Raw genomic sequence first — 22,826 nt, 5'->3', positions numbered from 1 at the left:
ATTGAAATAAATATACAAGGTGAAAAGTACGATCAATTCAGCAATGGATCCGAGTATCATCTGCCACTCACGTAAATGTGTTGTTTTTGTTTTTTTTTCTTGGAATGAAAAAATTTTGAGTCGCATGTCATACAAGACTGTCCGGTTATTTTTGAACAAATTTCGACGAGACTGAAGGAAAGCGAACAAAACCGTATCGGTGGCTCGATTCATTAATTGATATCGAAAGTGAGTGCATTTTTAGAAACAGAATGAGCTTTGGTTCTCCAAGTTGCTTGCATTCGTAACTTTTTAGGATCAGGCGGTCCGAGAGCCGACGCTCCGAGAGATCAGTTCTGCCTCTAAAGGTCATTCTAAACGATAACACTGTTCTGGTTTTTTCTGACGATCTAAGAAAGCCTAAATAACTTGTTGATTTGTACAAAATAACACCATTTCAACAGCTGATTTCATTCGATTGTGTGTTTTTTCTATTTCACTGATACTGAAACAGTCGTCACAATATTGAACACGAATAAATAACTGAATTTAAAATGTCTTCTTTAGCCTTAAGGTCTTGTCTTGTTACTCCTATCTGAGAAGAATAAGCTAATGAAATATAATACAAATTAAGATAACCTTTGTGACCTTACGCTTATTCTATTCATTTTGCTTAATTCTGATGGCATAATGATTCAAGGCAAAATAAGGAAAGAAAAAAAAAAGAAAAGAAAAAAAAGCATAACAGTTGCTATAGTTAGTCCTTTCCTGAACTGGAACCAGAACTGATTCAAGTGTAGATGGAGAAGTCAGATGGTTTCTGCCTGAAAGGACTTATGGCAAGGTTGAACTCATAAAAGAACACATTTAGGCTTCTTCTTGGGCTCTGGGGGCTCCAGTGCAGCGAGTATGGCCTCGTCGAACACATTCTTTAGTCCTTTCTACAATGGAAGAAGAGGAAATGACTTGTGTTAAGTTTATTGTCTAATCAAGGGCTGAGAAAGATCTGAATGAAACTTGCATAAGGGCTTACTGCCTGACTGACTGGAAGTAGGTGATGCAATGTTACACATTCATACTTAATCTAACTGTTAAACTTTACAGAGATTTTTATTTGTCTGCTTTTTACAGTAATGCAACTTTATAGCACAGCAGCAGCAACTACAGTCAGGGACACTGATCAAGCATAACAATATGACCACTGAGAGGTGCCGTGAATATGACTGCAAGTCAAACATTTTGTCCTCAAAGTTGATGTTAGAAGCAGGAAAAATGGACAAGTGTAAGGATTTGAGATTTGAGTTTGATGAAGGGCCAAATTGTGATGGCTAGACCACTGGATCAGAGCATCTCCAAAACTGCAGCTCTTGTGGGGTGTTCCCGGTCTGCAGGGGTCAGTATCTATCACAAGTGGTCCGAGGAAGGAACAGTGGTGAACCAGCGACAGGGTCATCGGCGGCCAAGGCTCATTGATGCACGTGGGGAACGAAGGCTGGACCGTGTGATCCGATCCGACAGATGAGCTACTGTTGCTCAAATTGCTGAAGAAGTTAATGCTGGTTCTGATAGAAAGTGTATCACAGTTTGTTGTGTATGGGGCCGCATAACCACAGACCAGTCAGGGTGCCTGTGCTGACCCCTGTGCAACACAGAAAGCACCAACAATAGGCACATGAGCAGCAGAACTGGACCATGGAGCAATGGAAGAAGGTGGCCTGGTCTGATGAACCATGTTTTCTTTTACATCACGTGGATGGCCGGGTGCGTGTGCATCTCTTACCTGGGGAACACATGGCACCAGGATGCACTATGGGAAGAAGGCGAGCCGGCGGAGGCAGTGTCATGCTTTGGGCAATGTTCTGCTGGGAAACCTTGGGTCCTGCCATCCATGTGGATGTTACTTTGACACGTACCACCTACCTAAGCATTGTTACAGACCATGTACACCCTTTCATGGAAACGGTATTCCCTGATGGCTGTGGCCTCTTTCAGCAGGATAATGCGCCGTGCCACAAAGCAGAAATGGTTCAGGAATGGTTTGATGACCACAACAACCAGTTAGAGGTGTTGACTCGGCCTCCAAATTCCCCAGATCTCAATCCAATCCAGTGTCTGTGGGATGTGCTGGACAAACAAGTCTGATCCATAGAGGCCCAACCTTGCAACTTACAGGACTTAAATATCTTGGTGCCAGATCCCACAGAACACCTTCATAGATCTAGTGGAGTCCATGCCTCGATGGGTCAGGGCTGCTCTGGCAGCAGAAGAGGGACCAACTCAATATTAGGCAGGTGGTCATAATGTTATGCCTGATTAGGATATATACACCGTTATATATACCGCTCGTGTCCACTTCCTACACTGCATGTTTTACACCTTTTTAAAAATCAAGCTTATTGTCTGTGTTTTCAAGCGCACTCACTTGTGTTAAAGCTGAACATTCCACGTATTTCACTGCTTTTAAATCCTTAGCGAGTTTCTCGGCTGTCTCTGGAGTAATAGGCTTCTGCTTGTTCTTGGCAAGCTTCTCGATGGTTGAGGGATCGTCTCGTAAGTCAATCTGAGTCCCGACCAACAGGAACGGGGTCTTTGGACAGTGATGGGTAATCTCAGGCACCCACTGTATGCGAGAGGAGGGAGAGAAAGACTTATTAAAAAATGCCTACTTTATTAAACCAGGGTAATAAATGTAAAATAGATGATGTTTTGTTTTTGCTGGAAGGAAACATACTTTTTCCTTGACATTTTCAAAGGATGATGGTGAAACTACAGAGAAACAAACTAAGAAGACATCAGTTTGGGGATAGCTCAGGGGTCTCAACCGATCATAATCTTCCTGACCTGGAAAGAGAACACACTTCACTTTAGGGCTGCAAACTTTTACACTCACCATCTTTTTTTGCTTTGATGGAGTAGAACATCTGATTTCCCCTTAGTTCCAGTGAAAGGAACTCTTAATGCTTCAGCTTCATACCAAGACATTTTGGACAATTTCATGCTCCCAACTTTGTGGGAACAACCCTCAACCCCATAGAACACCTTTGGGATGAATTAGAGCGGAGACTGTGAGCCAGACCAAAACTGGGACGTCTGCCTTTACATGCACATGAATGTAATATGGAGTTGTCCCGCCCTTTGCAGCTAGAACAGCTTCATCTCTTCTGGGAAGGCTTTCCACAAGGATTAGGAGTGTGTTTATGGGAATTTTTGACCATTCCTCTAGAAGAGCATTTGTGAGGTCAGGCACTGATGTTGGACGAGAAGGTCTGGCTCACAGTCTCTGCTCTAATTCATCCCAAAGGTGTTCTATGGGGTTGAGGTCAGGACTCTGTGCAGGCCAGTCAAGTTCCTTCAAACCAAACTCGCTCATCCATGTCTTTATGGACCTTGCTTTGTGCACTGGTGTGCAGTCATGTTGGAACAGGAAGGGGTCGTTCCCACAAAGTTGGGAGCATGAAATCCAAGATGTCTTGGTTATTATCTATTATGCTCTCCCATACTGTTCTGTGCATTTAAATTGTGTATGGCATTTCGTAAAAATTAATATCAAGCCTAGCAGCCTACTGGGATACACAAAGACAACACCATACCTGCAGTGTCAAATAGTCCAAGAGTGTAAGGTTCACCACCGATCATTACAGTTACAGCATAGTTATCGAACACCTGAAAATGAAAGCAAAGACATTACATAGCGAACAGCTGATTTCTTATTTAGTTTAATATTGGTATCTTATGATTATTTAGCACCAGCATGAGTGCTTACAATACGTGTAGTACTATTCAGAGAGGAGGAAGAAAAAGGCTGATACACTTACTGTGGGTACATACTCTGAAGGGAACTTGTTTGTGGTGTATGAAATCAAGAGGCAGGTTTTACCCACTGCACCATCACCAACAACTACGCATTTAATTGTCTGCATTGTTGCACTCAGCTATCTATAAAAAAAAAGAAAGTGGGGAAAAAAACAAATGTTTATTCAGTATTAGGCATGAATAACAAACTCATTTATAATCACAGGCTACTTCAAATTAAGAAACATCAACATGGCATCCCATCTTCCCGATGTGGTATACTGAGGAGACAGAAAATTGAGGCAAAATGGTGCAGCTTTAGGAGCAGTGGTGGTTCAAGTGGTTAAGGCTCTGGGTTGTTGATCAGGGTTCAAGCCCCAGCATTTCCAAGCTCCACTGTTGGGCCACCCTTAACCCTCCCTGCTCCAGGGGTGCTGTATCATATGTGCCCTGTGCTCTGACCCCAACTTCCTCAGCTGGGATATGCGAATAACTGACCGGGCACAACATTATGACCACCTGCCCTGACCCGTCCTGCACTGTGTATTCTGACACCTTTCTATCAGAACCAGCATTAACTTCTTCAGCAATTTGAGCAACAGTAGCTCGTCTGTTGGATCGGATCACACGGGCCAGCCTTCGCTCCACACGTGCATCAATGAGCCTTGACCGCCGATGACCCTGTCTCTGGTTCATCACTGTTCCTTCCTTGGACCACTTTTGATAGATACTGACCACTGCAGACCGGGAACACCCCACAAGAGCTGCAGTTTTGGAGATGCTCTGATCCAGTGGTCTAGCCATCACAGTTTGTCCCTTCATCAAACTCAAAGCTCAAATCCTTACACTTGTCCATTTTTCCTGCTTCTAACATCAACTTTGAGGACAAAATGTTCACTTGCTGCCTAATATATCCCACCCACTAACAGGTGCCATGATGAGGAGATCATCAGTCTTATTCATGGCACCTCTCAGTGCTTATAATGTTATGCCTGATCGGTGTATGTGTAGTGATGATAAAGGCAGCTTCTTCAGTTTCCACCCACATGCGTGGTCTGGAAATTGCAACAGTCTCTGACCACAAGACCATTCAGTGAACTGAAGGAAAAAGAGATTATTGCGGCCTTTTCACCCAGCATCGTCGCCTTGTGTATACTAAACACTGCATAGGGGACAACCCCTGTCATGTGAGGCAGTTAAATTACTCAAGTGTTGCACCCTGATCCTGTAGAATCAACCACTTTAGTCCAATGTATACAAACTGTGCAGAGGAATTCACTATCCCTGGGCTGACCATGACTTGTTACCATAGCAACAAAAGGATGCATCAATACCATTATTTTCAGTCTTGCTTTTGATACGCGTCAATGCCAAAACACCATCCATAAAGACACGGTTTAAAAGCCATAATGATGCAGTAAGATGCTGAAGTTCTTCCTCCTGATATTTTCACAGAGCACAGTCAGATCGTAAGTACGGTACGGGACAGATAACCGAAATAATAGAAACACCAGGTCTTTACCCTACTTGTTATGGGGACATTTGTAATTTGCTTGTTATTAAAGATAAAATCCTATTTACAAAAGGTTTTGTCAGATCCTTGTTTTACAGCTGATCTGTTTCAGGTCTGAGAGCCTCTGCCTAATGACCTAGACAGGATTGTTCGATTAAAATTAACCACCGTGGAGCAATACTAAGACAGATGTCCAGTGGGGAAAATTAACTAGCTGAACATGACTTCACTGAATGACTCTAAAGCTCTAAATCACCACATTTAAGCTAGTTATCCATGGTAGTTCATGTGTGTTAGTGTTGAACAAAGAGTTTTTCAGTCGATATGGTAGATCGTGTCATGTGGTGGAAAAAAAAACAAAAAAAACAACTGGTTCCTCTTTCATAACCTCTCTAACGCAAACCCCCCGCTTTCACACATTCACTTTGTAGACATTTTAACAGGAAGCGATTACGTTTGCACAAATCGGGTTTGCAAATCTGCAACAGGCTCTGAGAATGAGGCGTCCACAGAAAGATGCGGATCGTAAACGAACTATACCGTTTTTGCTTTGCTGCAATTTAATGCTTTAATATTTGCAACAGTGCATTTTATTTCTATAGCAGTTATAATGTCATTCCCTCAATTCTCTCTCGCTCTTTCTCCTCCTAAATAAATAAGTCATGTTAGTAAGAAATGTGACATCCTCAAGACTTTCCTGTGGCATAAAACCATCACAAAGCAGCTTCTTCTTGAAAATGTTAATTAAAGTCTCCTTACGGAAAGTTTCACAATATTCAAGACTAATAAGTATCTTGAATTTTAATCATTATTGATCTCTCGTCCAAGTTCAGGAAGCCCCGCCCCCAACAACTACAGTGAGCCTTAAACTGTTATAAAATGCTTAAAAAACACACACATACAAGCAGGCTCTTTACTTGGAGAGGAAAGAGAAAACTTTCACAATATCCTCAACAAATTTTAATCATTATTGTCCTTGAAGCCACGCCCTCAACAACTACAATGAACTGTAAGCTGTTATAAAATGCTTGCACACACACACACAAACACACACACACATAAGCATTCTGTCAGTTTTCCAACGGGCTTTTTGCAGCCACTAAGCACATTTTACTTACTTTTTGTGGAAAAAGAGAACTTTCACAACATTCTAAACACATTTTAATCATTTCTGTTCAGGAAGCCCCGCCCCCAACAACTACAATGAGCTGTAGACTGTTATAAAATGCTTACAAACACACACATACAAGCACTCTGGACCGGAAGTCGGCTTTTCGCAGCTTCTAAGCACATTTTCTCTTACTTGGAGAGGAAAACGAGAGATATTTCACAACATTCAGGACGATATTTTAATCATTTTTGTCCATGTTCATAAAGCCCCGCCCTCAACATGAACAGGACGCGCACCCAAGACACAAACACAAGTGTTCTGGACCGGAAGTCAGTTTTCATACCGGCTTTTCTCAGCCACTAAGGACACGTTTTTCTTAAACCCTTACGTTCTTAATCAGTTTCCACAAAATCTTGCAGGTTGTTTGTAAAAGTAAGGAACATAAAAAGGAACTATTTCACCGTCCATGCCTCCACAAGGCTACTCTCTGACTCCCTGTGTGCCTCCCTCTGGGGCCTGTCAGGTTGTTCAAACCACTGTATGTTGTTTATATTAAAACTTGCAATGAAACTAGGAGCTATAGTTTATAATGGAGTCAGGAAACCACTCTAGTTTATCAGGAGAGGATTAGTAAATGAGATGACCAGCTGAGTGCAAAATGACGTACTAGTTCCTACGACGAGGAAGTCGTGCTAATCAGCACTGTACAGCATTTTTATTATTTTATTGTTTCTTTCTTTCATTTTTAAACCACGTGTCTCTGCATATGCACGGCTCACATTTCAGGTCAAATTCGTATATACATTTTCATATACTGTAAAGCAGGAAGCATTTTCCCCATTCATAATATGCCCCAAAATATATATAGCACATATTGTTATACTGGTAGAAAAGCGCACAATACGCTCCGCCATTTTATAACATCAGAGTAACAAAGTAGATGAAATAAAAAATAAAAGACAAAATAAAAGAATATCCTTTGATTATGGTATATAAATGCGCGCTACGCTACCGGAGGACATTTTTTTTTATCAGACAGGACGTAGGCCAAAAAACATGCGAATTGCGTTAAAAAAAAAAGGTTAGCTAAAATAGTGAATGAGCTACTAATTATATTTCACACTTACTTTACAAATATATTAGTAGTGATCATGTTAGAAACCGTGCTAGCAGTTAACAGGTACGTTCTAGCAGGAGCTAGGCTAGAGTCATTAGAAGGCTAGCTTGACGCCGGCATCCTGTTTAACACTAAACACTGACAAGTCTGACATTCTGTTTTAAAACATTTTAAGATGAATAATTGATTTGATTTCTTACCAAAGATGTTTAAACGCAACCGCAGCGGACTATAAACAGAGAGAAAAAGAGCAACTAACGTCCAGGATTTTTTTTTTTTTTTTTACGGTGACCGCCCAAACACCGCTTCCTTCTTTTACATAATAAAAGTCTCTTATACACCCTCCGAGAATGAGCAGGAAATCGTCACATATGGCGATTAAAATAAAAATTTAACATAAAAAAAAAAAAACATATTTACACGGAGTCTAGGGTCGTATTTACCACGTTTAGTGAATACAGAACATGTCCATTAAATTTTTTTATTTATTTATTTATTTTTTTAACATTTTTTGCTATGACACCATTGGTGCGTTTTAAGTCAAGATGTTGTTATAGTTAAGAGCCTGGGGCTATAACCGGCAACACTTCATGCAGGATAACCATGTAATTATTATAATACCACAGAATTATTCATAATAAATATATACTTTAATTACTAGAGTGGGACAGCAGGATAGATTTACACTATACACTGATCAGACATAACATTATGACCACTGAGAGGTGAAGTGAATAAGACTGATGATAATCTCATCATGGCACCTGTTAATGGGTGGGATATATTAGGCAGCAAGTCAACATTTTGTCCCCAAATTGTGATGACTAGACCACTGGATCAGAGCACACTATGGGAGGAAGGCGAGCCGGCGGAGGCAGTGTCATGCTTTAAACAATGTTCTGCTGGGAAACCTTGTGTCCTGCCGGGAAACCTTGTGTCCTGCCATCCATGTGGATGACGCATACCACCTACCTACCTAAGCATTATATTGAAATGGTATTCCCTGATGGCTGTGGCCTCTTTCAGCAGGATAATACGCCTTGCCACAAAGCAGAAATAGTTCAGGAATGGTTTGATGACCACAACAACCAGTTTGAGGTGTTGACTTGGCCTCCAAATTCCCCAGATCTCAATACAATCCAGTGCCTGTTGGATGTGCTGGACAAACAAGTCCCAAGTATAAAACTTGTAGTAATGAAATGTAGTAAATAAAACTCAAAATGACTTCAAAATATGTGTGTAATGAATATAGAAAAAAAAAATCTGGCATATGAATATAAAAAAGGTATTTTATTAAAAATGTCCTGAATATTTTAAAAAACAATTGTTCCAGCTGATAAATGTGAATTACTAATAGTAATGTTACCCTTAATTATTACCTGAAAACCTCATTGTTTGCATCACATTTCGATTACTTTGATCAATAATGCCTGCGATCCTCCTCCTGATTTAACCATACATTCAGTAAAAGGAATTTTTTAAAAAGAAAAGAATGAAAAAACAACTTTAAAAGAGCAAGCACAATTATTCGAAATATTCCTGAGAGTTTGTCACAGTTGAGGAGACAGAGGTCATTAAAAACTCCTCATTTTAGAGGCACTTCATCACAGGCAAAGTAATCCTTCAGTGGAGCAAAGAGATGCCGGATCACAGGGACACTCCAAGATTTACCCAACACCTTCTGCCTCTGTAGTCGACCCATGTTCTTCACATCCGTGTAATGCTTTGGAAATCCAAAGATCCTGACACGAGTGCAAGAAGAAGAAAAAAAAAAAGATGTGGTGAAATTGTGGGTTTAATATTAACATAATTTAATTCATATACACTATATTGCCAAAAGTTTTGGGACACCCCTCCAAATCATTGAATTCAGGTGCTGTTTTTCAGGGGTTGGACTTGGCCCCTTAGTTCCAGTGAAAGGAACTCTTACTGCTTCAGCTTCATACCAAGACACTTTGGACAATTTCATGCTCTTTGTGGGAACAGTTTGGGGATGACCCCTTCCTGTTCCAACATGACTGCACACCAGTGACCACAGCAAGGTCCATAAAGACATGGATGAGTGAGTTTGGTGTGGAGGAACTTGACTGGCCTGCACAGAGTCCTGACCTCAACCCCATAGAACACCTTTGTGATGAATTAGAGTAGAGACTGTGAGACAGACCTTCTCGTCCAACATCAGTGCCTGACCTCACAAATGTGCTTCTAATGGAATGGTCATAAATTTCCATAAACACACTCCTAAACCTTGTAGAAAGCCTTCCCAGAAGAGTTGAAGCTGTTATAGCTGCAAAGGGCGGGACAACTCCATATTACATTCATGTGCATGTAAAGGCAGACGTCCCAAAACCTTTGCCTATATAAGTGTAATTTAATTCATACATAGGTATATAAAAAGTGACCAACTTCTCCAGTTCAGTGATCCACAAATTGTCATCCTTTCCATTCATGGAGACGGGGAAATGCTGATCATTGTTTCCCTGCTTAAGGGAGTTTGGGCGTGTGGTGATGGTCCTCACTTTGACATACTAAAAACAAAGGCACACATGGGAAAGAGGTCAGTTAGCAAAATAAGTCAGTCCAGCTTTAGCAAATGAATGTGTAGCGGCATCGTTTCCATTATTCACCCATTTGCTCCATCAGCCGTACTAAACAGCCCCATAAATTGCTTATAGACTACAGATGAGTAGATTCACACTTTTATCCTTTTATTTAGCACTTGGCTTTGTGTTATATTCTCATACTGATTTTCAATGTCATGTACATGTGTTTAAGATAAATAAAAAAAAACTGTGGCAAACCTTAGCAGTGCGTCCAGCTTCGAGGCATTCCTGGAGGGTCAGTTTGTCATTTTGACAGGCAGTGATTGGTCTAGAGAAGAATAAAACAATAGTTTACTCATTTTGCAGAGTTTAAGGGGAATAAAAGTGTTTGACAATCTCTCTTACATTATGGTGCGGTGAGCGTCATTGCTGTTAACATTTATCTACACCTAAATAGACAGACTTCACTGATAATCACTCAGAATGAAACCTTTTACACTGACCAGGCATAACATTATGACCACCTACTTTTGTATTGGAATTTTGTATTGTATCTACTTTTGCTGTCTAAACAGCCCTGACCAGTCGAGGCATGAACTGTACTAGATCCCTTAAGGTGTGCTATGGTATCTGGCACCAAAACGTTAGCAGCAGATCCTCTATGGGGCCTCACCTCGCAACTTAAAGGATTTAAAGGATACTTTTGATAGATACTGACCACTGCAGACCGGGAACACCCCACAAAAGCTGCAGTTTTGGAGATGCTCTGATCCAGTGGTCTAGCCATCACAATTTGGCCCTTCGTCAAACTCAAAGCTCAAATCCTTACGCTTGTCCATTTTTCCTGCTTCTAACAACAACTTTGAGGACAAAATGTTGACTTGCTGCCTAATATATCCCACCCACTAACAGGTGCCATGATGTGCCATCAGTCTTATTCACTTCATCTGGTCATGTTATACCTGACCGGTGTATTTAGAACTCGACTGCAGTGTCCATAAGGGATGCAAAGAACTTTTCTAGTGGACATGAAATACCTACCTGTTCATGCCTGGCAGATTACCCCAGAAATACCGTGCTCTGTGGGCTGGGCTCACTTTAACTGCGTCAACAAGCACCGGGTTGCACTGTGAACAGAACACACACAAACATGAACACCACCGAATGTAAAATGGAAAGGAATAAGGTTCCTGGAAGACTTTAATGCAACAATCGACGAAGATTGTGTGGCGTGTAAAGCTAACCAGAGAAATCTTAGACGTAACAGCTGCAGCAGTGTTTAGCCACGCGACTGCTTAAATATGCACCATTATCCAAATATCTGTAAAGAGTAAGATGTTGTTTTTCTATAATTGCAATACGAAACTGTGTGCTACTATGTCAATCAAATGCTGTTAATAACTGCTCGTGATGCATTTAACCTTGACCCTCTTAAACAGAGATTCCTTCGTTAGCGTTCTACAGTAGGTTTGTGTGAATGTTTGTGAGAAGCTTACTTCCAGGAAACGGCAGATATCAACTTTGTCTCTGGTGTTCATGAACACGACGTTCTCAAAAAGCCAGAAGAAAGGCCGAGGGTCATCCTCCTTGGGCTTCATGATGTTCAGCAGCCGGTAGTACTCGAAGAAGAGCCGTCCTGTGCCCTCTGCAAGCAGGAGAGGTTGGTCGTTCCGTAGGGGTTTGTTATAACGTTGCACGGCATTTAAGAAATACCTACTGCATTGAGTAGTCCTGTCATTTTACCTTAGCTTAACTAATTTTTATGTTAATTAGGTTTACTGATAATGATAGTGATAACCGATAGGTTTAATGATGATGATAAGGTTTGGATGCAGAGGAAAACAACTGTATACTGTTCAAACTATTGAACAGTTGCAAACTATTACTAAAAGTGCTTGATGTGTTTGATTACCCTTACTTATTAACTATAAAAACCTCACTTTTATCACATCACATACAGATTGTTGAGTAACAGGTAGAACATCATACCAAACAAGCCTTTCCGTGCTGGATTTACTATGGACAAGTCGTTACATGGGCTGCCACCAATAAGAAGGTCAAATGGACCCCATTTCTCGATCTGAAAAACAGTGCAGGTTTCATTACAACAGACTTTCATTACTGATGTAGATTATTCATAATGTTTGATCAAAACCCCCAATCGAACTGAGAACAGCTTATTAATACTAAAGATCTATAGATTTTGGCTTATGAAAAGAAAAGGCCAAAGTGAAGACCACAGAGAAACAGATGTGTAAAACTCATATACATACGTGCTCCTTCGTAATTCCACGCACATCGTCCACATAAGTGATTTTTCCATTGTGGTTCACCATCGAGACGGTGGTGGACTCCTCGTCTACTTCCGATGCAACGTATAGTTCCACTTTAAAGCCCAGATCCTTCAGAACCAGGTATCCTAAAATTTACACACATACACTGATTAGGTATAACATTCTGAGCAGTGAGAGGTGAAGTGAATAAGACTGATGATCTCCTCATCATGGCACCTGTTAGTGGGTGGGATATATTAGGCAGCAAGTGAACATTTTGTCCTCAAAGTCGATGTGTTAGAAGCAGGAAAAATGGACAAGCGTAAGGATTTGAGGACAAATTGTGATGGCTAGCATCTCCAAAACTGCAGTTCTTGTGGGGTGTTCCCGGTCTGCACTGGTCAGTATCTATCAAAAGTACTGTAAGTTGCGAGGTAGGGCACATGGAAGATCTGCTGCTAACATTGTGGTGCCAGATACCACAGCACACCTTCAGGGATCTAGTGGAGTCCATGCCTCAACGGGTCAGGGTTGTTTTGGTAGCAAAAGGGGGACCAACACAATATTAGTCATAATGTTATGCCTGATCACCGTATACTATTGTACCATATCATAGACATGACCAGTGGAGAACAATAAAGCTCCATTGTATCCATGAGCTTCTGGTCCTACTGCACATGACATTTTCCAACATCTATCCAATGTTACAGGGAAATTTATATTAAAAAAAATATTTAAAATATTCTTTCAAAATAAGTAAGCAAGTGATCTGATGTTAACATGCATGGTTTTATCATCCCAGTGGAAATTCCCACGGTTATTGTACAACCACTGCTCCAATCACAGACAGTGCTCTATACTTTAGTGTGAACAGCTCCCTCTAGTGGAAAAACAACTCACCTGTACCTATACCGTCAAACAAGGAGAGGACCCTGAGTGGACGTCGCTGGTTGGCGGGGATTGATGGGTAAACCCGATGTAGTTCCTGAGATCAAGTACAAAAAGAGTTATTCTTTCAAATTTTAGTAGGTTCCAGAAACACTACATTTTGAACACTAGGGTAGAGTGGGGTCAAACCTAACATGGGGCAGACTTTATTTAGTGCTTTTCACATACACTGGTACAACAAAAATTTGTCTTCACTAGCTGCCATACAAACACTGTGTGTATATAAAAAAAAAAAAATCACTGCCAGAAAAACAAATCTAGGAAGTGAACTTGTCCTTTAAGTGTAGATCACTTTACTAAAGGGTAAGTTAAATTTCACACAGGCATTCTCAGCTCTGTGTTTAGTGTGAAAATTTTAATCTGTAATCTCTCGCTAACAATCCTACATTGAATCTGAATGCTTACAGAGCCCATAGAGTAGACTGTAGAGTACTCACTCTGTGTCCCACAATTAAAAGTAAATATTCAATGGAGTTAGACATGGAAATTCCCTGTTAGGATTTAATTTACTGCAGCATGAAAAACAGGCCATGAAAAAGTCGAGTACATCTAAAGTGAAGCCATGAATGTGTGAAAAAGTATGACATTGCTCCTTGTGTCTTTGTCTGTTTTTATATATACACAAGAATATATAGTGCAGCATTACTGTTGATATTCGCTATGATTGTGTCAGGATCGGGGTAGAGGCCAAGTTTTAAATGACTGAGTAAGATACAATGCCATTGCAATACAACACTCATAACCGTAAAGAACTGAGGAATGCTGAGAAAACACATACAAATTCCATGGCGCTGTTGTTGGCGAAGAATTCCTGGACACGGATACTCCAATCACGTCTGGGTCTCAGAGCGCCGGAGCTTTTCTCTGGTGCACACAGGTAACAGATCCATGGGTCCAAGTCTTTTAGTTGATTAAAGGTGCCTTTACCAATCAGGATATCCAAACAATCCACACAGTAGGAGCTAGACACAGGGGACAAAATTCAGGACAGTCACAGGACTGCACATCAAATCGGGACAGCGGAAAACAACAAGACAGTATTCCCCCCAATCTGGTCACCTGCCACTCCCCCACCCATCTGCCAGCTCTCTCCTATCATACAACTGTGTTTTCCTATAAGGAAACCACATCATATTGAAACTGCTGTTCATTCCGTGTCACAGGGCAGCATAACAAGCTTAGAAGAAAGCTGCATTTGCCCATGCACATGTCCTTGTTCATCAATCAGCCACAGCCATGACAGATGAGGTGAATAATATTGATTATCTTGTTAAAATGGCACGTGCCAAGGCTTGTTTCAAGAAGATAATGTGTCCTGCTTCTGTAAAAAATGTTCAGGAATACCCTCAGGAACATGACAGAGTTCGAGGTGTTGACGCCTCCTAATTCCCCAGATCTCAATCCCATCAAGCATCTGTGGAAAGTGCTGGAGTCCGATCCATGGAGGCACCATCTCCTAGTATCTTCTTAAAACAGATCAACTTAAATGACCTGCTGCCAGATACCACAGCATACCCTCAAAGGTCCCAGAGCTGTTTTAGCAGGACCTACTCATTATCAGGCAGGTGTGATTTACACAAATCAAGCATAACATTATGCCGAATACTGCGTCGGTCCCCCCACCGAGGTATGGACTCCACTAGATCCCTGAAGGTGTGCTGTGGTATCTGGCACCAAGATGTTTGCAGCAGATCCTGTAAGTTGCAAGGCGGGACCTCCATGGGTCCAACTTACAGGACTTAAAGAATACTTTTGATAGATACTGACCACTGCAGACCGGGAACAGCCCGCAAGAGCTGCAGTTTTGGAGATGCTCTGATCCAGTGGTCTAGCCATCACAATTTGGCCCTTCGTCAAACTCAAAGCTCAAATCCTTACACTTGTCCATTTTTCCTGCTTCTAACAACAAGCAGGTCTACAGTTCCTGTTTAAAGGCTACCTAGAGTGTGTTTTCTACTCGATCTAAAGGGCGCAACACGCTGACCTCACTAACGGAAATGAAGTTAAAACACCCAACATTGCGCATCAAGTACTGAGGAGCGGCTGGTATCCATTAATGCTGTACTTTCAAATTAAACTGGAATTCAGGTGTACCTTGATTATACAGTAGTACAAGCACAGGGAAGTTGTTGAATACACTCATGCATTTCAACACTGGTCATTCATTTCAAATTTACTTACCGGGAACAGCTTGTATGTCCACACAGAATGACCTCCAGTCCAGCACAGCATACAGTGCAATATGACTGATATCCATCTTCATCATACCGATATAATGTCTCTGTGAAATTATCCTACACACACACACACACACACACACACAGGTATGACTAGTCATCAGTATAACAGTACTAAGAGGATAAACAGGCACCAAAGTCATAAACAAATCATTATTTCCAGTTTAATCTCATTTCTGCACTGTAAATATCTATTAAAAGGTGTTCAATCGTACCTTACATTTCAAGCACAGACTCCCTTCAAACAGCGGATGGAAGATCTCCACATGTGCAGCTCCACACGACAAGCAGAAATCTTAACAAGTGGAAATAAGAAGGAAGTTAAATAAGAAAAATAAATCGGAGCTACATGGTGAAATCAACGACCAATTTTCCCCACCTTCGATATTCTTCCCTTTCACCAAAACCTCCTGTGCCATTTTATCTGGAAAGAAAAGGCAAGAAAATCAAATTTTACATTCTCAGACGACTAAACCACCTTGTGAAAGGTTATACATTATAGGAAAGACACACATACGCCTGTTGTAGTTTTGCTTCCCCTGAACACCAGAGCTTCTGTTTCGATCCTTGTCCTTAGAAACACTTTTAGGTTTCCTGGGAGTCGGGCGACTGGCACATTTCTTGTCATTTTGTAAGGAAGACTCTTTTGATTTTGGACATGGAAGTTTTTTATTCAGATTTTCATCCTGTAGGACTACCTGGCCATCCTGCAGGTCCAGAGACAGTCTGTTCAAGCACACAGACACTTCTTTTAAGTTGTATAGCTTTTCGAACTTGCGTTTAGTCTCGGTGACTTCATTCCATTGTTGGAAGCTCTGATGGAACATTTTAAGACATTCTGGAAAAAGACAACAGATCAGTTTATGTTTACAACATAAATACAACTTTGGGAAGTTGAAGAAAAAAAGATGAAAAAAAACTTGTATACCATCTTCTCTCGATCGTGGTTTGAGTCCATTTGGTCCAGACGGTTTAAAGCCTCCAAAGGCCCAGTCCAGCATTAGTCGAAGCAGGTCATCCTTAGAGTCCGAGTTGAGAGGGAAGACTTTTCCAGCACGCTCAGCAGCCACCTGCAACCACAAAGGAAGAGAGAACACACATTGTTTCTTCCAACATTTAGACATGCACCGATCAGCCATAACATTATGACCATCTGCCGAATATTGTGCTGGTCCCCCTTTTGCCGCCAAAACAGGCCTGACCCGTCGAGGCATGATGGACTCTACAAGATCCCTGAATGTTAGTGGCAGATTCTTTAAGTCCTGTAAGCTAGCTCTATGGGGGCCACCATGGGCCTCACCTCACAACTTACAGAACTTAAAGGATACTTTTGATAGAGCTGCAGTTTTGGAGATGCTCTGATCCAGTCGTCTAGCCATCACAATTTGACCCTTCGTCAAACTTTTTGGTTTCACAGACTGGTCTAGTCACTATCTACTATCTGTAGCTCCAGAGTGCTGCTATGCGCCCAATGCATCGAAAATGACCAATACATGGAGCGTAGCATATAGGTCAGTGCTGAATCTGACCTGCAAAGAATGAAAGATGGTGTCCTTGTATGTCATCACCGTGGCGAAGGAATTGGGGCAGAAGCACTGTGCGAATACAGAGTAAGGCTGTAGCTTATCTGGATGAACCTGCAAGCGTGGGAAAGGAAAGAACGTGTCAAATCTGAGCGCCTTGAAGAGTGCGTGTGGAACACTCTGACTAGTTGTTTGAACTCTTACCTTAGAGACCATCCCATCTCTGAACCACACCACCTTGCGAATGTTCTTAGGTGTCCCATCAGTCCATCTGTACACCAGGCCAGGAGCCAGAGGAAAGCCTTCCACCTGTCCCCACACCATCTCCCCTGCTGCAAAAGGCTTCCCATCCTAAAGGTGCAGATCAAGCCGAGGCAAAACACATAGCCTTCGGGATAAATAATATACCATACACCACTCTGATTTCTTGGGTTTGTTTGACAATGAACAATTTGATCTGATCCTGAGAGTAGCACTTACCTGGTAAGAATACTCTGCTTCTTTATTAGGCGTTAAGGAAACATTGTCTTTTTTTTTCTGAAGAAGAAATCGTGAAACAGCAACTTAACAAATAAGCACTTTTAGCACTGTGTATTTTGTAGCGAAAAATAAAAATAAAAAAAATAAAATACCCCTGAATATAAAGTATAAGTCCATATCACATCATCCGCGTCATCGTCATCATCTATAATTATCGATTCTGAAATGTCTTCCGTTGGGGACAAAAACACAAATACAAGTTTTTAAAAACTCTAATGCATGAGAGATATGATAGGGTAAAATATCCATTTTATTTACCTTGCTTTTCCCGTTTCATCTCTGGACCACAGGAGCTTTCGTTCGTCTCCATTAAAATATTATCCTCAACTTCAGTCAGATCAATAACCTCTGAGAATAACAACAGGTCTCATGTGAATTGATTTAGCATCAACATCAGCGTGTATACTGTTCATTCATCTTCAGCAAACCTCTTTATCCAGAGTCACACACTCATCCAGTTGTGAATACAAGGAAGTAATAACTCTACCTGATGCTGAACTCTCCTGGGTCTCAGAGCTGAGGGGGTGTGACGGGGCACTTTTGTAAGAGCTGGTGTCTGTGACCTCACCATCATCATCATCATCATCATAATCATCATCATCACGTCCTACGTATTTGTCGTCAGAGGGAAAAATGGAACGCTCCTTTTCGTTGCAGTGATCAACACTCTTAAACACCTGAGATCACACAGAAGCAGTTAACACCCCTTCTGCTAAATTAAATACTTATTAAACAGTTATTATAACTAAGAGAAAGGCAAATCATACAGAACCTGAATTAAAACTTTCAGTATTCACGTTCCTTAGTGGACAATGGACAAATTCTCACTCTCATGAGTACAAAATTCCTATTTTTTTTAATACTACTTCACTGTTGTTACTACATAATAAGAATTATAAACAGCTACAAAAAGTTTGAAATATATATATATATATATATATATATATATATATATATATATATATATATATATATATATATACACATACACACACACATACATATGGCTCTGGATTTGGTAAGCAACTCTGATAAACAAATGAAGTAAAAAGCATAGTACATTTCTATTTTTTCCTACAATATCATGACATACTTTAGCTTGCAGATCAACAGGATGAACTAAAATGTAGTCCATAAATACATAAAATCTTTCAACGCTCACTCACTTGCGCAAAAACCCTTTCCTTTCTGAGCGTCTTAGGCAAGACCAACAGGCTTAAGGTCAGCTTTCGAAAGTGAGACGACTTTGCCATCATCCTCAGCTCGGCCTTCCAGTACTGCTCCAGTGACTGTATAGCTGGACTGGTGAGTTCTTCCTGCTCGGCAAACTGATACTCAAGAAACTCATCGGTTAGCAAACTGACGTCTTCTCCGCAAGCACAAAGACCAAAGTGGACGCCTAAATCGCATACAGCCTTTGCGGTGACTTCCAGCTTGCCTTCTGGGCTAAAGAGGGCAGCCATGTTTCTCAGAGAAGCGTCAGGCATGGGTAAACTATTGAAGATACTGGAGCTGACTGCTGTGTAGAATGAAACGGCACTCTTGTAGAAGCCAGTTAGGTCCGCCTTATTTTGACGTAGGAATTTTTTCACCTCTTCGCCGACCTTCACCTTGTCTCTCGGTAGATGTTCCGTGACGTCCTTCGTTGGAGATCCCAAGTTGCCTCTCCTGAGGAAGCGTTCTATAGCTTTAGGAGCGAGAAAGCTGGATATATAAACATGAAGTAAACTACAAGCTTCTTGGAGCAATGTTATCACGTCTTTACCACCTTCCAAGCTCTCCTGAAATTGGCAGAGAGGTTGCAGGGCATGGCTCAGAAACAGGAAACTGAGCCTTAACTTCTGATCATTGAGGAGGCAACGAATACGCCCATCGAATTCACTGCTGCCGCTTTGGAAATTGAAGTATTGCACTAAGTCGGACCATGCTAGGGTCATTCTGTAAATTGTTGCTCTGAGGCCGAGACAATCCGATGTCAAAGAAGGGGTGAGATCGAACTCCATATTATTAAGCTGTTCCTTCAGAATGTCTGGTAGAGAAGGGTAGTGTTGATGGACTTTCTTAATCAGTTCCTGGATCTGTGCTGACAGCTCCATCGCTGTAACTCCTCCATGACATGCTTGTTCTACAACATCAGTAAGGCTGCAGAGAAAAACAGTGCCTGGATTCAATGCTTTCAAGCCTGAAAGCAACTCTGTAAGATTAGGTGCATTGGAATAAAATGCTGCAAGGTTAGCTAGACTGATGTCAAACTTTTTAAGAGTCTCCACAAGACAGGTCAATAAGGCAGCGTGTGTCTGCTCAATAACATCAAGCAGCCTCACTTTGGTCTCTCCGGCAGTCTGGTCGAAAAACCCAATCAAGACCACGTAAGATTTCTTCCCTTCGAGGTACATGTACAGACAGTAAGGGGCCTGGTGGCAAGAAGCCATGATGTCTTTTGGGTATTCTGGACCCAGCACTTGCTTGGCTTTGCTACATGTAATAGAGGAGTCTGTGCCAGCTAAGACAGAGGGACAGTATTTCCTGATGAAACACAACACAGCCGGGCTAAAGTGAAACGTCTCCGGAACTTTTCTCTCCACATTTGTGTCAGCATTTTCACTAATCATGTCTGGAACGGCTGCTGCAAAGAAATAAAATGCATGAGAAATGACCAGATGTTTTATGTAATCAGAGATTTTGTAGAATTCCAAAAAATATGGAAAGGAAGACTCACAAAAGTCCAGCTTCTCAAGAGCGCTTGCTTTCTTAGGGACGCAGGGTTCCAGAATTTGTCCACCTCGAGCCGCTACAGGATTGTAACTACGTCCTGCAAAATTGTGTTCAAAAAACACTTTGAACCACCTCAGGAGATTTAACACCTCTGTGGAATTGCCACTGACCAACTTTTCAGTCTCCAATATCTGCATGGGAAAAAAATACAAATAAATATAACTGTACAGAATGGAACAAATTAGAATAGTGGACAAAATATCCAAACACTCCCTTCTCTAGGAATGTATGAATGTACATTCATATATTAAACCCATAAACTGCCCATTCCTAGCTCATGTAATCATACTCTCTTGCTGGAGGAATTTGTGAAATCCCATTTCACACTGATTATTAAATCCACCATCAGGTGAAATGAATGATTCTTCACTGCGTCACAATGGAACCTGTCAAGGAGTGTGATATACTAAGCAGCAAGCAAGCAGTCAGGTCTCAAAGCTGAGCCAAAAAATGGGTAAGTGTAATGATCTGAGCAGCCAGAGTGTGATGGCTAGATGACTGGGTCAGAGCATCTTTAAAACAGCAGGTCTTATGGGATGTAGTGGTCAGTACCAAGCAAAAGTGACCCAAGGAAGGACATCCAATAAAGTGCCAACAATATCATGGGTGCCCAAGGCTTACTGATGTCTACCCCTTGGTTCTGTGACTGGGGCTCAACACGACAGTTCAAGGTGTTGACTTGGCCTCAAAATTCTTTTGATCTCAATCTGAGCGTCTGTGGGATGTGCTGGACAAGCAATATCCGATGAATGGACTTCCAAGGTCCCACCTTTCAATTTACAGGACTTATTGGATCTGCTGCCAAAGTCTTGGTGCCAGACACCTTCAGGGATCACCTTTAATTTCACCATAGTAACAACATACCATAATACATTTACATTTCTGGCATTTAGCAGATGCCCTTATCCAGAGCGACTTGCATTTCCATCTCATTAATCAAGGGTTGAGGGCCGTGCCCAGGGGCCCAGTATTGGCAGCTTGGTGGACCTGGGATTCAAAGGTCCAACCTTCCAATCAGTAGCCCAACACTTTAATCAATAAGCTACCACATCCCCCAAACATAACTATTATATCTCCACAATTAGAACTTGTGCCTCCATGGACAACAATCATTTTTGTTTATTTATATGCATTAAAGACCACAAAAAAAATGCATACTGTTGCTATGGTCTACTTTTTAGGTACCCTCTGTGAAAATGTGGATAAGTTAAGCTGCTGCTCTTTTGTAGACAAACTTACATATGATCTTCGTCAAGGACCTGACACTTTCTGACACACTTGATCCACTCTTTAGGACTTCTATGCTCTATTTAATTTTTTTTGTATTGTATTGTCATTTTTTCTGTATTTTCATGTGAGACGTGTTACACGGTGGGTTATACCATATCATGTTACCAAAACTTACTTTATTGATAGAATTCTTGATGAAGGCACCTTCAAGTAACTTGTAATTATTGAATATATCGGTTTCATCCTCTATTTTGAACTTTACTTTCCACAGGTCAATACAGCCAGGATAAAGCAGGTCCATTAACTGGCAGTAGGCAGCACCTGGAAAACAAACACACACAAACAAACACATCTGAAGTTATAGAGCACTGAAATCATGAAAAAAAAATTACCCTGTTACTGACAAGCTTACTACACTTCTAGCCAACAATAAGAGGATGATTATGAACAGCAAATCAGATCAAAATCTAAATCTAGAAAAAGTGGAGGATATAATAAAAGCACAGGGGAAATAAATCAGGCATGGGATGTATAGTACATATGGGCATGACTGTCAGGTATCCCAAAATGTTTGGCTATATAGTGTATTTTCAGCGACAGGGTCATGGGCGGCCAAGGCACACTGATGCACGTGAGGAGCAAAGGCTGGCCTGTGTGGTCAGATCCAACAGATGACTTAGTGTTGCTGAAGAAGTTAATGCTGGTTCTGATAGAAAGGTGTCAGAATACACAGTGCAAGGGCTGGTTTCGCAGCACCAACACAATATTAGGCATAATGTTATGCCTGACCGTTAAAAAAGTGTTTGCAATACCGTCCTTCACTCATCTGTATATAAGCAACGTGCAAGCATGTGATCGTGGCTGAATTAAATGTTTGCATGAAGCGTGAGAAATACCTGAGCATGTTTGCTCCACAGTGTTGAATCCAGACTGCAAAGTGTGATTAAGCCAGTCCAGCACCTCAGCATCACTATATTTGGCTCCTATTTGAAGGATCACTCTCCTCACCATCTTTCCATAACCTGAGGGACATTCCATACCATGTGCATGCAAATTAATATTGTAACCGACACAAAGCATTGAAGTGTTCACATGAATAGTGGAATTTAAAATTGAACGTTTGAAATTCATAAAAATAAGCAAAAAGTAAAAAGTGGACATTTTAATTGATTGTTTAATTTATGTATTTCAACAACTACTACTGGTTTACTTCAGACCCTCCAGGAATCAAAATTACTACAGATT

The 22,826-nt window shown here is 41.2% G+C and overlaps 2 protein-coding genes across 2 annotated transcripts; both read right to left on the bottom strand.

The window, feature by feature from the left end:
- Positions 1-80: 80 nt before the first annotated feature.
- cdc42l2 (cell division cycle 42 like 2) lies at positions 81-7,866 on the bottom strand. Its single transcript, XM_058410366.1, has 6 exons — positions 7,713-7,866; positions 3,795-3,915; positions 3,570-3,642; positions 2,711-2,820; positions 2,402-2,599; positions 81-920 (listed from the first exon to the last, which is right to left on the bottom strand). The coding sequence occupies exons 2-6, from the start codon at positions 3,897-3,899 to the stop codon at positions 831-833; spliced, it is 576 nt and encodes a 191-aa protein (XP_058266349.1). The 5' UTR covers positions 3,900-3,915; positions 7,713-7,866; the 3' UTR covers positions 81-830.
- Positions 7,867-8,731: 865 nt separating this feature from the next.
- LOC131365613 (uncharacterized) lies at positions 8,732-22,592 on the bottom strand. Its single transcript, XM_058409305.1, has 24 exons — positions 22,478-22,592; positions 21,757-21,902; positions 20,296-20,482; positions 18,743-20,202; positions 18,064-18,253; positions 17,835-17,924; positions 17,669-17,745; positions 17,517-17,573; positions 17,241-17,387; positions 17,043-17,150; positions 16,442-16,583; positions 16,031-16,351; positions 15,893-15,937; positions 15,729-15,808; positions 15,458-15,570; positions 14,055-14,238; positions 13,229-13,313; positions 12,329-12,474; positions 12,045-12,135; positions 11,552-11,700; positions 11,097-11,182; positions 10,314-10,383; positions 9,919-10,040; positions 8,732-9,254 (listed from the first exon to the last, which is right to left on the bottom strand). The coding sequence occupies exons 1-24, from the start codon at positions 22,590-22,592 to the stop codon at positions 9,098-9,100; spliced, it is 4,368 nt and encodes a 1,455-aa protein (XP_058265288.1). The 3' UTR covers positions 8,732-9,097.
- Positions 22,593-22,826: the final 234 nt, after the last annotated feature.

The sequence above is a fragment of the Hemibagrus wyckioides genome, linkage group LG15, assembly GCF_019097595.1.
Source record: "Hemibagrus wyckioides isolate EC202008001 linkage group LG15, SWU_Hwy_1.0, whole genome shotgun sequence".
Taxonomy (NCBI): domain Eukaryota; kingdom Metazoa; phylum Chordata; class Actinopteri; order Siluriformes; family Bagridae; genus Hemibagrus; species Hemibagrus wyckioides.
Note: the sequence above shows the minus strand (reverse complement) of the source record. Positions and strands in the feature narration are given on the sequence as shown.